The 14,612-nt window shown below is 56.4% G+C and overlaps 5 protein-coding genes across 5 annotated transcripts; 3 read left to right on the top strand and 2 right to left on the bottom strand.

The window, feature by feature from the left end:
- Positions 1–1,602: 1,602 nt before the first annotated feature.
- CMQ_3970 (ribosomal protein l1) lies at positions 1,603–3,052 on the top strand (the record flags this gene model as incomplete). The annotated part of the gene is made up of 3 exons (XM_014319908.1): positions 1,603–1,668; positions 1,743–2,598; positions 2,670–3,052. 3 exons carry the CDS (start codon positions 1,603–1,605, stop codon positions 3,050–3,052), a joined length of 1,305 nt encoding a protein of 434 aa, XP_014175383.1.
- A 2,310-nt stretch (positions 3,053–5,362) lies between these two features.
- CMQ_3598 (uncharacterized protein) lies at positions 5,363–8,764 on the top strand (the record flags this gene model as incomplete). The annotated part of the gene is made up of 1 exon (XM_014319536.1): positions 5,363–8,764. One exon carries the CDS (start codon positions 5,363–5,365, stop codon positions 8,762–8,764), a length of 3,402 nt encoding a protein of 1,133 aa, XP_014175011.1.
- Positions 8,765–9,383: 619 nt separating this feature from the next.
- CMQ_3375 (methyltransferase type 12) lies at positions 9,384–10,734 on the bottom strand (the record flags this gene model as incomplete). Its single annotated transcript, XM_014319313.1, has 3 exons — positions 9,384–9,840; positions 9,978–10,182; positions 10,233–10,734. 3 exons carry the CDS (start codon positions 10,732–10,734, stop codon positions 9,384–9,386), a joined length of 1,164 nt encoding a protein of 387 aa, XP_014174788.1.
- A 433-nt stretch (positions 10,735–11,167) lies between these two features.
- On the top strand, positions 11,168–12,118 carry CMQ_3973 (uncharacterized protein; the record flags this gene model as incomplete). The annotated part of the gene is made up of 1 exon (XM_014319911.1): positions 11,168–12,118. One exon carries the CDS (start codon positions 11,168–11,170, stop codon positions 12,116–12,118), a length of 951 nt encoding a protein of 316 aa, XP_014175386.1.
- Positions 12,119–12,382: 264 nt separating this feature from the next.
- On the bottom strand, positions 12,383–14,456 carry CMQ_3595 (uridine permease; the record flags this gene model as incomplete). Its single annotated transcript, XM_014319533.1, has 5 exons — positions 12,383–13,210; positions 13,273–13,584; positions 13,649–13,728; positions 13,785–14,094; positions 14,145–14,456. The coding sequence occupies 5 exons, from the start codon at positions 14,454–14,456 to the stop codon at positions 12,383–12,385; spliced, it is 1,842 nt and encodes a 613-aa protein (XP_014175008.1).
- Between the last annotated feature and the right edge of the window lie 156 nt (positions 14,457–14,612).

Genomic DNA, 14,612 nt, shown 5'->3' on the forward strand with positions numbered 1-14,612 from the left:
TATCACCGACGTGTTGACAAGAGCATGACCAGGCCAGATAGCAGAGAAAGGGGGTAGGGAAGAAAGCAATGGAAGAAGCAGGTCAGACGAGATGATATGGAGAGGCAGGAAGTCTAGTTTTACTGCCGGTCGGCCACGAGATAAAGAGGGAAAAGGCGCGTCCCAACCAGGACCGGTGGAGTTTCGCTATTTGGCTATTGTCCGAGTTTTTCTTCGCGTCTCCGCGCAGCCACATACGTGTAAGCTGAGCACGTAGATGAAGCGGTGACGCAAATGTTGAGAGTCAATGGGAGCAAGAAGATAAAAAGTGTGAGAGAGAAAGGATCCAGTCTGCCCACGTTATGCAGAAGTCAGAAGGACCGCTTTTGTGAAGGCCAAGAGGTCGGCTTACGAATTTAATGTAGAGAATGGGGGCGTAGGGGAAAGGGAGGTTCCCTTTCCAGACGCGGTCATTATCTCATTTCCTCGGATGCCAAGTGGGAACGACGCGCTGGAACAACCTACAGACATACCGCGTTGGCGTTTTAGCGCCAGCAGGCTTATGCGGTACAGTTTCGGGGGCGTTTGGGCGGACAGGACGCGTCTTTTCAGGGGCCTGTCCTCTAAGCTACAGCACCCTCGCCCTGTAGGCGACGTGTCTCCCACCAGCACGCCAGGCTGCACAACTGCTGCTGCAGAATTTGTGAAACGGGGCAGACTGTCACTCGGGGCAATGGCGCCATGCTTCGTATCCATTTCCGGAGGCAGGAGCGAAGAAGCGCGTCGTGACAGTGCCAATGGCCACCGATCGGACCCTCACTCCGCACACGAGTTTTAGCCGCCGAGCCCCTACTAGACCCTAACTGTCACGATGTGGATGGATCCCACTGTGGTGTGAGTGAGAAGCAATTGGAGAAACCTTCTGCTGCAAATTTTGCATGCATGCGGGCTGTGTCCGATGGGAAAGAGCGGTCTCCGGGTTCCAGACATATGTTCTATTCCGTTCCCGCTCCTTCGGGTCTCCGAAGTTTCATTTTTTTGCTCCGAGCCTCCACTCGACAGGACTATCTCCTATGACGGCGTGTCTACTACTGCCCCCTTTTCTACGGAGTATGGCTTACTCTCCAGGAACAGGAATCGACCGAGGAGAAGATACTTTTACGGAGTACTCTGCGCAGGCCACTCGCTGGACGTTTTCATTCCGCGCGGATATAGACCGGCTGTCAGGAATATACGGAGTGGCCAATAGTGCGAGGCGCTCAAGAATGGGTGAAAAAAGAAAATAGTAGCCCCCACACGAAAACGCGAGCTGCTTGGCCAACCTTGCCCAGCCACTCTGATTGTGTCAATGATGCCGTTCCCGCATCTGGGATCCACATATGACGAGGCTGTGCCAGAAGCTACGTGATTGGTTTGTTTAATCGCTCTGCACACCGCCAACAGCCAAACCTCTTTATGCCGGTCAAGTATTTCTACACCGCCTGGCAGAAAGAAAAGGTGGTAGACTGGTAGATTTTTTTTTTCTCGGCTTCATCTGCTGTTTCCGCCCCGCAAAACTTACACGGTTTCGAGGCATAAAGGCAGAATCGTTGCAGCAACACCACTCAATCGGCCTTTGCAATCATGTCTGCCTCAAAGGATATCGCGACGGCAGATGCATCTGCACCGCTGGCACTAGATGCGGCACAGGTGAGGCAAAGTTGCACAGAGTTGTGGCTGATAATACGACGATGTAGCTGACCAAGGGAAACGGTCCAAAACAGGTGCTGACGGCGTCCAAAGCTCTGCTGAGCCACATCAAGGAATCTGCCAAGGCTCAGAAGGAGAAGTCGGGCAAGAAGAACCTGCTGGACGAGAGCGATGGAGAGGGAGAGCAGGGAATGGCCGGCAGCACGGCGGAGACGCCGATCTGGCTGACGCTCACAACCAAGCAGCACGTCAACGACTCACGGCGGCTGCAGCCCAGCAAGTTGGTTGTGCCGTACCCTCTGAACACCGATGAGGAGTCGACGATCTGCATTATCACGGCGGACCCGCAGCGGGCGTACAAGAACATTGTCGCATCGGACGAGTTCCCGGCCGAGTTGCGCAAGCGAATTAGCCGCGTGATTGACCTGTCGCACCTGCAGAAGAAGTTCAAGGCCTACGAGGCGCAGAGGAAGCTCTTTGCGGAGCACGACGTATTTGTGGCCGACGAGCGCATCGTCAACCGGCTGCCCAGCGTCCTAGGTAAGACGTTCTATAAGAGCACGGCGAAGCGACCGATCCCGGTAGTGCTGCAAAAGGCGCGGGCCAAAGGTGCCGACGGCAAGCGGGCCAAGGCACCCAAGAAGAAGGCGTCCGGCGGCAAGACGGCGGCGGGCACGGACGAGAGAGCCGTGGCAGTGGAGGAGGCGACGTCGACGGCACGCTCGGCCGCGCAGATCGCCACGGAGATCCAGCGGGCTATCGGTTCCGTCCTCATCAGCCTGTCGCCGTCGACCAACACGGCGGTGCGGGTGGGCAGCGCGGGCTGGCCGGCAGCTCACCTGGCAGCCAACGTGGAGGCAGTCGTGGAGGCGCTGGTGAGCAAGCACGTGCCCAAGGGATGGAGCAACATCAAGGCGCTCTTCATCAAGGGTCCGCGGACGATGGCGTTGCCGATCTGGCAGACGGACGTGCTCTGGGTCAGCGGTGCGGATGTGCTCCAGGACGGGTCGGAGGAGGCCAAGGCGATCGAGGCCAAGAAGACAACCAAAGAAAGGCGGCCGCGGCCGCCAGCCGGGAGAAGGCCAACGTGGGCAAGAAGCGGAAGGCAGTGACCGACGACGACAAGGACGACGAAAAGAAGCACGAGGCCGGCACCTTTGGCGCTGGCGTCGCCGAGGAGCAGGACAAGGCCGAGGCTGAGGACGTCCAGACGAAGAAGAAGGGCAAGAAGGCCGTCAAGGGTGCTGCCGCCAAGGAGGACCGACCGGCCAAGAAGGCCAAGCTCCCTGAGAGCAACGACAGCGGCCTAGACAAGGTTATTGCAGAGCACAAGGCAAAATTGAAGAAGCAGAAGAGCGCGGCAAAGAAGGCGCTGGACATCTGATCAGACAGGGGATGAAAAAGTAACTCTTTTGTCGTCGGGTCGGTCTCTCTGTCGGGCTCTCGGCCCACATGTTCATATCCACGCGCCTGCCACTTCTCATGCTCCTTGTTTGTTTCTGTCGTTTTCTTGTTTTCTTCACCTTGTGCTGCAGATTCATTATACTGGCGTTCTGGGGTGCCGAGTAGGATCGGAAGTACAAATAAAACCAATGGTTTTGCATCTTTGGTCCTTCCTATGGATTGTGTTGGGCATGTCCTGATAGATTGTCGACTGTGTCCTTCCAGTGAAACTTGCCGGCTTGGTAGAGTTGCGCCGAGTTGATCTGAATTGAATATTTGCTATCACGTAGTCTAGCAGTCCCCCGAGTTTTGCCCGTCCCTGTAGTGCTTATCTCACACTATTTCGCGGCACAGGTGCAGCAAACAGTGAAAAAAATCGCCAGCACGAGCGGCTGTAGCATCATTGCTTCCTGTCCAATAACGCATATGTGGCATCGACCTCTTTACGTCAAAGCTACTCCGTAAAGGTATCGTAGTATCATTTGTGGAAACGGGCTGCTGAATGAGAAATTTGAGCTTCTGGGTTGCCCTGCGATCTGCGACGATCTCGTCATACATCACGCACACTCCGTCCTTGAAAGTGACGTTTGTCACCAAGCGATTGGCCTTTCATGACTGCGACCCTGATTGATAGAGAGTCAACGGTGCCGCCATCGCCATACTTCATGGTTTGTATATCTGGTCCTCGGGCCTGTCTTAAGGGTGAATGGTATCTCGCAACCATGGCTCTTCTGTGAGGCAAATGACACAGGCGGATTTGAGTGGTATAGGGATAGATAGGTGGAAGATCCATGTAAGATCTACACTCAAAGTTTCATAAATTCCTTTCGAACTCACGTAGGTCTTTTCTGGATGATGTTAAGGGTGAGAACTAATATCAGGCCGCCGCTCAGGACTCGCCGCTCGACCTCGTTGTTGTCGACATAAGAAGACTCATTTCCGTCTTTCTCAGCACCGGTGTCTATCCACGGCCACTACCAAGAGCCTCACGGACGGACACATGGCTGTAGTGTCCGCATTGTTGATGAGTATCCCTACCACCCCGTATGTGCGTTCCATGGCGCAACCTGACTTCCCGTGGCCCGCCTCACGCGTCGTCATGGCCACCATCTGCAACGCCAAGGGTCTTTATCGGCTGGAAGCCGAGACCCATTAATGAGACCAGTCTCGAGGACACTGCCAACACCCTAGACACGATTGGCTTAACATTATTGGCCAGTAGGGCTCTGGGATTCTGGAACTAGCAGTCTCGGCCAAACAAGCCATGCAGGTAGCTCTGGTTGCTGAAAGTGACTGGTCGATCACGAGGAATTACAATTTAAGTGGCCTCCACGCCGTATCACAATGCTGCCCGCGTATTACTGCATGCGGCTTCCTCTTATTAGCCTTCCTGAATGGGCCATTTCCACCCAACGGACCGCACTTTCTGTGCACGTACTGTATGATTGGACACAGAGCCAGGAAAGCCTAGTAGGGAAAGAGCCCCTCCCGCCTGAAGCAAGAACCCCTCACCCCTATCCTATCACAAGTGTTTCGTGTTTCTGCTGGCTGCAACCATACGTCCATTCCTATGCATCGATGCCCATTCAACATGCATTATCGCACGCCACACATACATACAAGCTCAAATGCAAGCGATTTACGGAGTACTATGCAAAGATAAAACGACTCTCCATACTCCGTATAGCCGTCTGTCTATTGGACAGGCGCAGTTCTGCCTCCTCTGCTTCCTTTGCCTTGTCCTGAGATATTCGCCACGTCATGGCCTTCCCTGGACTCACGAATCGCGGGAAAATGAGCGCAGCCCAAGCCATTTCCAACATTCTGTTTCGGGTCCCACCGTCTCATATCCTGTTGGCTGTTCCCTATTGATGCGTCCCCCCCCTCTGCTCATGAGGAGTATTTGCGCAAGACTGGTGTAGAGTGAAGAAAACGGCTCGACATGGGGGTGTTGCATGGGTGATTACGAGTCACAGAAAGAAATAGTTAAAAATCACCTGGCTTCGGCTCCACTGCAACTATCTGCGGGACGCTTTCCCTCTCGCATGCAGCACCGATCGATGCGTTTGCTGTTCTGCTCCTTTTATCCTGCCCAACAACGAGAAAACCCCATCGATCCTGATCAGGATCAGGATGGGAGTTTTCTTCTCCACTACTGATGTTTTCACGTCTCTTCTCCGTCTCTCAGCCCACCTCTGAGCTGGGCATCGACCCAACCGAAAGTCCAACCTTGACCCCCCCTCTCTCGACAATGGACCCGGTCGCGACCAGCGTTGAGGACGCAGCCGCCCTCGGCATCCAGCTATCCCAGGACCTGTTTCTTCTTGCATCCGAGATCCGCAGCTTTGAACATCAGATCAACCGCATCGCACAAGCGTTCACCAACCTCAATCTGGCGCTTGCCGACCTGAGCTTAGCTCTCCAGTTGCAGGACCAGCGAATATGTCTGTCCCAGGCCTTTTTGGCACACATCAGTGCCCTCGTGAGCCGGATCCACCGTGTTCAGACTTCTTTCCAGTCCCAGCTGCGTGAGAGCAACAGCCGCAAGCGAAGCAAAAAGGGCACCAGCAAGCTGGACCGCCTCATAGCCCTCTTTCCTGGCTCCGATGCTGCCGACCGTCTGACCGAGATGGAGTGGATGAAGAACACGCTTGCTCTCGCCGCTACCACTATCCGCTTGTCTACTGTACAGGCAAGGTCCGTATCCTGCTTCCTTAGGCCTCTCCTTCTCGCTCCTCCCCTTGTCTTTGTCCTGACCTTCGTCGTCTGCAGTCCCGCAGATACAGGTGCTGGCGCATCGGTACGCCGAAGAATTTACCAGACCACGGCTGAGACGCTTTGCCAGGCTGTTATCACCTATGTACGAGAAATCGACGACGCCTTGGACGACGATGCAAGTGACGACGATGAGCCATCGGGCCCCGGTCTCCTGCTTTTCTCTACGGCCCAGAAGGACAGAGCGAAGGGCCAACCGTCGGAAAATTTGGACGCCGCAGACTGGATATACAACTTCATCCATAGCCACCTGAGTCCTGCCGATTCAGAACCGGCCCCGTTGGTCCATCTCCCCGCCACAACGGTCAGCTGGCTTCTGCAGGAGGCTGTGTATGTACCTGAAGATCAATCGCATCCCCAGGCTGTCGACGAACAGGAACAGGCGGCACCGGCTGTGGAAGCTGAGGACTCCATCGCACCTCTTGTCATGCCACCACCTGTCACTTCACCGCCTGTCGCTGTACCACCCATCTCTCAGGTTCCAGGCTCGAAGAAAAAGAAGGGCAAGAACAAGGCTGGATTGTCCCGGCCCGTCCTGGCTGAAAGTGTCGGTAAACCCACCCTGAAAGATGCCCCCGAAGCTCCGATATTGGGGCCTAGTGAGAAAGGCGGGGAGGTGCCAGTTCTAAAAGAGACTGCTACCCAAGGCCGTAATAGGGTGACTTTGGAGAACATCCATGAAGAGATTCATGAGGAGGTCCAGAGGGAGGTTCAGAATGCTGTTTACGAAGAGACCCGTAAGGAGACCATTAAGGATGCCCGCCAAGTGGTGCACAATAACGTGGCGGATGAAAAGGAGGCGACAGACAGATTTTTCGACGTTGAACCCACGATTCCTGAAACGCCCAAGGCGTCTGAAATGGCAAACAGGCCCTTCCAAGGGCATAATGAAAGACTCGAAGAGGATGATCTTCCACCTCCATATCCCAATTCCGACGACAATTTCTTCGTCAGCCCTGGTCCTTCCACAAACAGCTACGGCTCATCGCCTGCTTCATCGTCGCCATATCAGACATCGGGCACCTATGGCGATTACTCTGACATGGCAACCTACATACCGGGGCAGCCCGGTCCCTTCTTCCAGCCGGCTGGTTTCAATATTGTGCAGCAATCGTACCACCGCAAGAACGACAACAGGTCCAAACAATCTCAGGCTTATGAAGAGGACAACACCCGAGGGATCAACCGCCGGGCTTTGCACGGCCAGCGCAAGGACAAGTCAGCCGAAGCTCCGTTTCGTGGAGGCGTCATGCCGCCAAGAAAACAGTTGGCTGCCGGCCCCGTCTCAGACAGCGAGGACTACGATGACAGGCAACTTGAAAAAGTACTACGCTACCCCGAGGTAGCCTCTGGGGGTGGAAACTTGGAGATCAGCAGGCGCCGACAGCCCAGGAGGGTCAATAGGAGGTCAAGGTCGGACAGCGACGAACAAGATGACATCAGCAGTGCTTACGGTCTGAACGGGCACGAAGATGAGAGCCAAGGCAGCGACAGGTCCGATGGTGGCACCGAGATTATCTTCCACTCTCCGGTCTCTTCAGCAGCCGCTAGTGTTGGCAACGGCACCAGCGGAAACCGGAGGAGAAAGAAGCACGCAAACACCAACACGACCCGAGGTGCGGTTTCTTCGCAGCACTCGGCACCGTCGTCGATGTCAGAATCCCCGCCACCCACTCCGCCGACGCCACCTACACCATCCCCCGCACCATCCAACCTGAGCAGCGGCAGCTCGAGAAGCAGTCATGAGACAGATAGATACAGAGACACGCACGGCACTGAAGACGGTAGATCGAATTGGGACGACAGCGAATCACAATTCTCCCCAGAGCCACAGAGAATGTATCCGCCATCACCACCATCGCCTGTTCATCCGCCCGAGCCACCGCTCTCGAAGGCGGCAGCAATGCAGCCACCTCCGGCGTCGCGGAAGGGCCCTTTCTTCCGCCCACCACAGCCTCAGCAACAGAACATGCCAGGACCGAATCCATTCTCACCACGCCGCGGTCGAGGCAGCAGCGCCAACGTTCCGCCGAACATGAACATGGGCATGAATATGGGTCCGGGTATGAACATGGGTCCTGGGATGAATATGGGCCCTGGGATGAATCTGGGCTCTGGGATGAATCTGGGCTCTGGGATGAATATGGGCTCTGGGATGAACATGGGCCCGGGTATGAATATGGGCCCGGGCCTGAACATGGGCCCAGGGGTGAATATGGGCCCAGGCTTGAATATGGGTCCAAGCATGAACATGGGAGGAGGTATGGGAATGGGCATGGGAATGGGTGTACCATTTGGCGCCAACGAGGCGCCATGGGTTCCAGTCTGGAGCGATGCTGGTCCTCCTGCAACACCCTTCATGGCGGGACCAATGCCGCCTAACAGCCCTGGCTTTGGCTATGGATATGGTTTCGGGAGCAACGGCGGTCAAAATTGGATGCACGCCGATCCCATGGCTCCTCCTCCGAGTGGTGGTGGCGGCGGTGGTGGCGGGCCGTGGGGCTCGCGAGCTGGTGGCATGTACAATGGACCAGACCGGGGACATGCCGTGGATGACGATGACTACGGCCATGATGGTGGGCCGCAGCCGCAGCGACCTTATACCGGCCAGAACTGGAAGTCTCGTGGTCCGGCCGTTCCAGGTGGCCGAGATGGACGAAGTAGCAGCGATACCGGTCAACATAGACAGCGCCAGCGACCAGGGCCTCCGTCGTTTGGATCGAGACCAGACGACGATTGGCGGCACAGCAGAGCGGGAAGCAGCGATAGCCGTGGCAGCGGTGGTGCTGCGTTCCCCCAGCATGGCTCGTTTGGCCGCGACGGTGGTCGAGACAGCGCGGGCTGGAATGACGCATACCACCCGGACGACGAGCGCTGATGACATGGCAGCTATGAAGTTGGGGGATTTACCATTTTGTACTCGCAATGCCGTTGTCAAACTGGCTCAGGGCGGCGTATGGACCACGACGAGTTTGCCAAGTCGCCATGGCCTGCAGGACAGCCCAGGCTGAACGGCGTTCGCTTTTGTGTTCCTTTGTTGTAAGATGAAGCCAGATCCGATGCTGTGCTCTTTGTATACCCAATGTCCAGATATGCCGGAAATCGATGGTAGCGCAATTGGGGGAGAAAATGAATACTTATGCAAAGCTCTTGTGTTTCCCTGTTTGAATCTAATATATGTGCTGGGGTTGTTGAAGATAGTGCTCGAAGAAAGATCCATGAGCTCTTTGAGTGATGGCTCTATGCAACACAAATAGAGCCCGTTTGTCTACTGCAAAGTCTCGCCTACGGGTCTCTCCTTTGAATATAGACTTCTTCGCCTAGTCTGAATTCTCTTTTGACAGTTCTCAAGGCCTGCTTACTCAGCCACTTCTGAGGCCCGCGTATTCAACGATAGCCTTCCATTATTTACGAGGATCTGACGGTTCGCAAGAGCAAAATATACATATGTGATGCCAGTGCTATGTACAAGAGCCGCAGCTCAGCTCTGCTCAAGCTCAGCTCGACACAGGCTTTTGGGCGCGCAGCGAGTGGAAGTAGACGTACGAGTGGACAGACGGGTTCTTCAGGTCGCGCCGCACCTGGATCAGAAAGACCTCGACCTCCTCCGGCTTCCACCCGAGGCCGCGAGTAAAGGGCCCGACGGTGATGGCTTGCAGGCCGTCGTAGATGACGCTGCGGTTGTACAGGCCGATGGTCTTGAGGTTCGGGTCCTTGGCCCAGGGGCCGACCGGCACCTTCTTGACGTCGTGGCTCACGTTGACGAAGCCGGCGGCGCGCAGACGGTCTGGGTTTGTGCGCGTGGCGTGCATGTCGACGCCAAACTTGGCCAGGCCATCGCGGATGTTGGCCACCATTTGGGGCGGCGTGAAGTCGGAGGGCATCGTGCCGTCGTCGCAGCCGTACTCCCAGCGGAACTCGGGCAGCTCGATCCAAGCGCCGGGTTTGAGGGCCCTGTGGGTTGGATGAGAAGGGGAGAAGGAAGAGAGAGGAAAGGGAGAAGAAAGCAGAAAAAAGAAGAAGAAAAAAGAAAGAAAAGAAAGAAGGAAGAAAGAAGAAAGAAGAAAGGATAAGGCGGAAAAAAAACATACTGGAACGCCCGCTGAAACAGACCTGGCCAATCCTTAATGGCGGTCGACATATTGCGCAGATGAATAAAGTCGAGCGTGTCATTGTCGTAGACCCACGGCTCCTCCGCGTTCTCGACGTAAAACCGCACGTTGGGCGGCACATACTGCGGCTGGATCGGGCTCAGGTCGATGCCAGTCACCTCGGCCTCGGGGTATTCGTCGCCCACTGTGCTGTCATCAGCAAGCCTGTAGCCCAGGCGAAAGGGAGCAACCCACTGTCTATAGCCCAGATGCCGGTGCCGGTGCCAATGTCGAGGATCCGCTGCGGGTTCTCGAGCGGCGCCGTGTGCAGCTTTCCGCCCAGCAGGTGGATGGCCACGGTGTGCTTCATGTCCTCACGCTCCTGTTCCGGCTCGTCGTTGGGAAACTGGTACAGTCCCTGCTGGAACTTGTGGTACCGCCGGCTGTTCTCAAAATGGTAGTCGCGCACGCTCGACGCCAGAGACGTCGAGCCGGCCGAGGCTGCTTCGGACGCTAAGCCTTCGTCGGTCGACTCGTCATCGGCAAGGATGTGGTGCTCGACCGGCTCAGCGTCGGATCCGACCGGTGGATCATTGTCCACAGAGGCTCCCGGCGAGTTGTCCTCATCGACCGAGTCCTCTCTGGTTGCAGGCTCTTCCAGAGGCGATGCTGGGGCGGATGCCTCTGTCGGCTCTGTCGGCCCTTCCCGCTCTGTCTGCTCTGGTGTCCCAGACGGCGTCGTCGTTAGTGCTGTCATCTGCGCTTGTAGGTCTTGATCGGCGTTGCTATGTAAAATGACGTGTAAAAAAGACCGCATCATGGAGACAGCTTTGGCCTGGGCATATATTTCAGACAGCTCATTGGCCAGTTATGTCCCCACACTGGAGGGCTATGTACGAATTATAACTGCTCGACAGCCCGCAGTAGACCCGCTTTTCCTGCCATGCGGTAGTTTTGCGACGATCTGGTCATTTGTATTCGTGCCGGGGCATATCCGGATACCTGCTCCTGCGGACCCAAGATACTACGACGTGTGTACAATACAATACGTATATGCAGGTATACGGGTATGTGACAGCCATGGATACCGGACGGGGTGGTCGTTCGCCGGCCATAGTGCAACAAGCACCCATCTCAACTTTGTTGGCCTCTATTCGCATCTGTTGGTTCTAGCCTAGATCTTGACATCCATGAAATCTTTCAAGATCACGCTCTTGGACGGCACCGTCATATCCGGACTGCACACTGTGCATGGACCGCCCGCCCAATGGGCCTGCCCGCCAAAGTACCGTCCTCTCGTGGTCGGCCTTCACGGCGGCAGCTACAGCAGCAGCTACTTTGATGCCACACCGACGTGCACGGCGCAGACGCTGAGCAGTGCGCTGGATGTGCCGTTTGTGGCCATTGACCGTCCCGGCTACGGCGAAACGACGCCAGTAACACCCGTGCCTGAGGGCTCCGACTTCTCAGCCGAATGGGGCACCCTGCTGCATCGGGTCATCTTGCCGGCGCTTTGGCTAGAGTTTGGCCTTCCGAATGGCTGCAAGGGCATCGTCCTGCACTGCCACAGCTTTGGAGTCACGGGTGCTATCGTGGCTGCCGCGCTGCACGCTCTCGATGCCACCCAGGCCGCCGCCTCGCCGGCGAACTATCGACTTGCCGGCCTCGTCCTCTCCGGCTTCGGCACGCAGCTCAAGCCCACCGGTGGCCATCCGACCCAGCCAGATCCGCCTCCGTCGCATATTCGCATCCCGGTCGCCGTCAAGGACAGCACGCTGCTGCTGCCTGGAACGGCCGCCGACGAGGTCTACGCCCAGGCCGACCGCCTCGACCACCCGATGCCTCTGCCCGAGATCGCCTCGCTGCGCCATCCCTGGCTCGACACCTGGAGGGAGCGATGGGGCGTCCACGTCACGGTGCCCATCTTGCTCGCTCTCGCCGGCAGAGACCACTACTGGCATGCAACCGCTGAACACCTCGACGAATTTGCCGCGGCCTTTCCCAAGAGCACCCGCATCGACACCAGCATCCTCGCGGCCGCGCCGCACAACATCGAACTCAGCTACTGGGGCCCCGGCTGGTATGCGCACAGCTTTGGCTTTGCCATTGAGTGCGTCACGTCGCTTATGCTCGACAACTGAGCGGGTGGGCGTGCTCATCGTATATTGCTTGAGATGCACCCGAAGAGCGACTTAGAACGCGTGAACCTCGTCAACCAAATCGCTCAAATATTCAATTCTGCGTAATGTGCATTTCTATTTCCGAAGCGGGCATGTTCTTGATGGTATGAGCTTAGGTCGATGTTATTAGGGGTATCTATCATTGTGTACGACATATTGATACCTCTCTTTCTTATCGTCCGACTTCCGACAAACCTCACGTAGCACTAATATCAGTCTCGCTGATCAAAACTGCACAATGCGCTTACGTGAAGTCCTTTTGTTACCGTCTGGTTGTCCGTGTTCCTCGTCCAGGTAGCCGGAAGCATCGTTGTCATTGTAGTCTTCACTGACTGCATCACCCACCTCCATCCACCGGCCGTCTGGGCTACAGGCTGGAATAGGCTTGATGTAGCAGAGCAGCCAGTAGATGCCAAAGGCGACCAGGAAGCCGCAGAAGAAATTGAGATGGTAGATGTACATGGCACCGGCAGGCACTTTGCGGCCGATGGCGCCGGCGAAGCCGACCACATTAATCAAGATGCCCGCAATGTACGCCACGTATGCGCGCCAGTGGATGCCGACGGTGTGAAAGTACGGGCCATCTTTGCGGGCGTCGTAGAGCTCGCGAACCTCGAGGTAGCCACGACGTACGGCGTAATAGTCGGACGCCATGACGCCGGCAATGGACGACAAAAATACCGAGTAAGCCGATAGGTACGTCGTGAACTGGTTGCTCGACTTGAGCAAGTTGTAGGGGCACATGGCCAGGCCGACGAGCGCGCAGATGTAGCCGCCGCGCCGAATGTTGATGAAGCGCGGCATGAGGGCCGTCAGGTCCGTTCCGGCCGAGACGGAGTTCGCGGCAATGTTGGTGCCCAGCTGGGCTAGGGCAAAGGCCAGCGCGATGATGAAAACGCCGAACCGCTGGCCGGAGTGGCCGTCGTCGATAAAATTCTCCAGCAGATCGAGCGGGTCCCAGATCGGCTCGCCGCCGTAAATGACGACAGAAGCAGAGCTGACGAATATGCCGATGAAGCTAGTGAGCGCGAAGCTGAAGGGAATGGTCAGAAGCTGTGGGAGGAAGGCGTCACGGGGCCTCTTGGGGCAAAGCGGGCAAAGTCGGGGTCGTTGACGATGAGGGTGGCAAAGTTGGCGATGCAATTCATGATGCCGGTGACCATGGTCCAGCCGAGCGTGGATCCCGAGAGGCTGGTCTTCTGGTGGATGACGGGGCCGGCACCACCAGCCCGGACGAGAGCCCAGATGAAGAAGGAAATGCCGGCACATGGCACAAAGATGGCCTTGACGGTGAACAAATGGCGGATCTTGTGGACGGGGAACCAGATAGCCGGCAACGAGGCCAGCCAGAAGATGAAAAAGGAGGCGTAGTCTGCCGTGGTGGTGCCCGAATCCACCGAGAAGGTGTTGGGAATGGTATTACGGTCCTGCCAGGACAGTTAGTCGGTGTAAGGCAATAGACCGAGAAGCCATGGCTTCATAGACACATACCCAACTCTTCCAGATGGCTCGGATCATCAAGTAGACGCATTTTCCGCCGATATATGACTGCACACCATACCAGATGCAAGCTGTTTTAAAGTCAGAAATATAACAGAACAAGAAGTAGAAGTGTCAGAGAACATACCCATGGCAGCACGGTTGAACACCGGCCAGAAGCTGCCCCAGATGCCAAAGGATGCGCGATTGACGACCGGGAAGCCAATGTGGTAGGTGGCGCCAATGCGACCAGTCACACAGACAAAGGCGCCGGCGATGAGGTAGCCAACCCAGACGCAGATCCATGACTGCCACCACGAAAGGCCGGAGACGACCATGGACGATGATATCATCCAAGTGTTGATGTTGAAGGCATCGCTGATCCAAAACGCGACAAAATTCCAGGATCCCCATTGGCGCCGCTCTGGCTCGACTGGCTTCAAGTCTTTATTCGTGAGCTGTGTGTGTCAGTCCTGTCCGATGGTCGAGCGCCTACACGAGAACGTACCATCAGCTGGGCCGTGGTCAGGCCTGGTTCGGCATCGACGGCCAGCTTCTCGACCAAGCGTTGAAAGATCATGGTGGACGGGCCGTCTGCAGGGGCCTCTTGTAGGTCCGCGTCGGTTACAGCAAGAGGCGTGTATCCCAGCAGGCGCGAGTGGGCCGGCAGTACAGGCAGCTTCTGTGTCTGTTGACGAAGCCAACTCCAAGACCAGTGCTTAGATGCAAGTTGTGCTGGGCGCTGCGCCGTCCTATATAACGCTCTGTCGGTGCTGGCAACCTCAATTGGGAGCTGCGTCACGATCGGCAGAGGACCCATTGTCTGCTGCTGTCGAATTGGCATTATTTCCCGCACCCTTATCTGCTTCCAAGACTCGAGCTGGCCAGTGTTGTCTGTCCGTTCACACCGTCTGTCCAACAGCGTTGGTTCTTTCTCCTTCCCCCCACATAGATGGCCCAGAGTGGCGAGTGATCA

The sequence above is a fragment of the Grosmannia clavigera genome (genome assembly GCF_000143105.1).
Source record: "Grosmannia clavigera kw1407 unplaced genomic scaffold GCSC_113, whole genome shotgun sequence".
In the NCBI taxonomy this organism is placed as follows: Eukaryota; Fungi; Ascomycota; class Sordariomycetes; order Ophiostomatales; family Ophiostomataceae; genus Leptographium; species Leptographium clavigerum.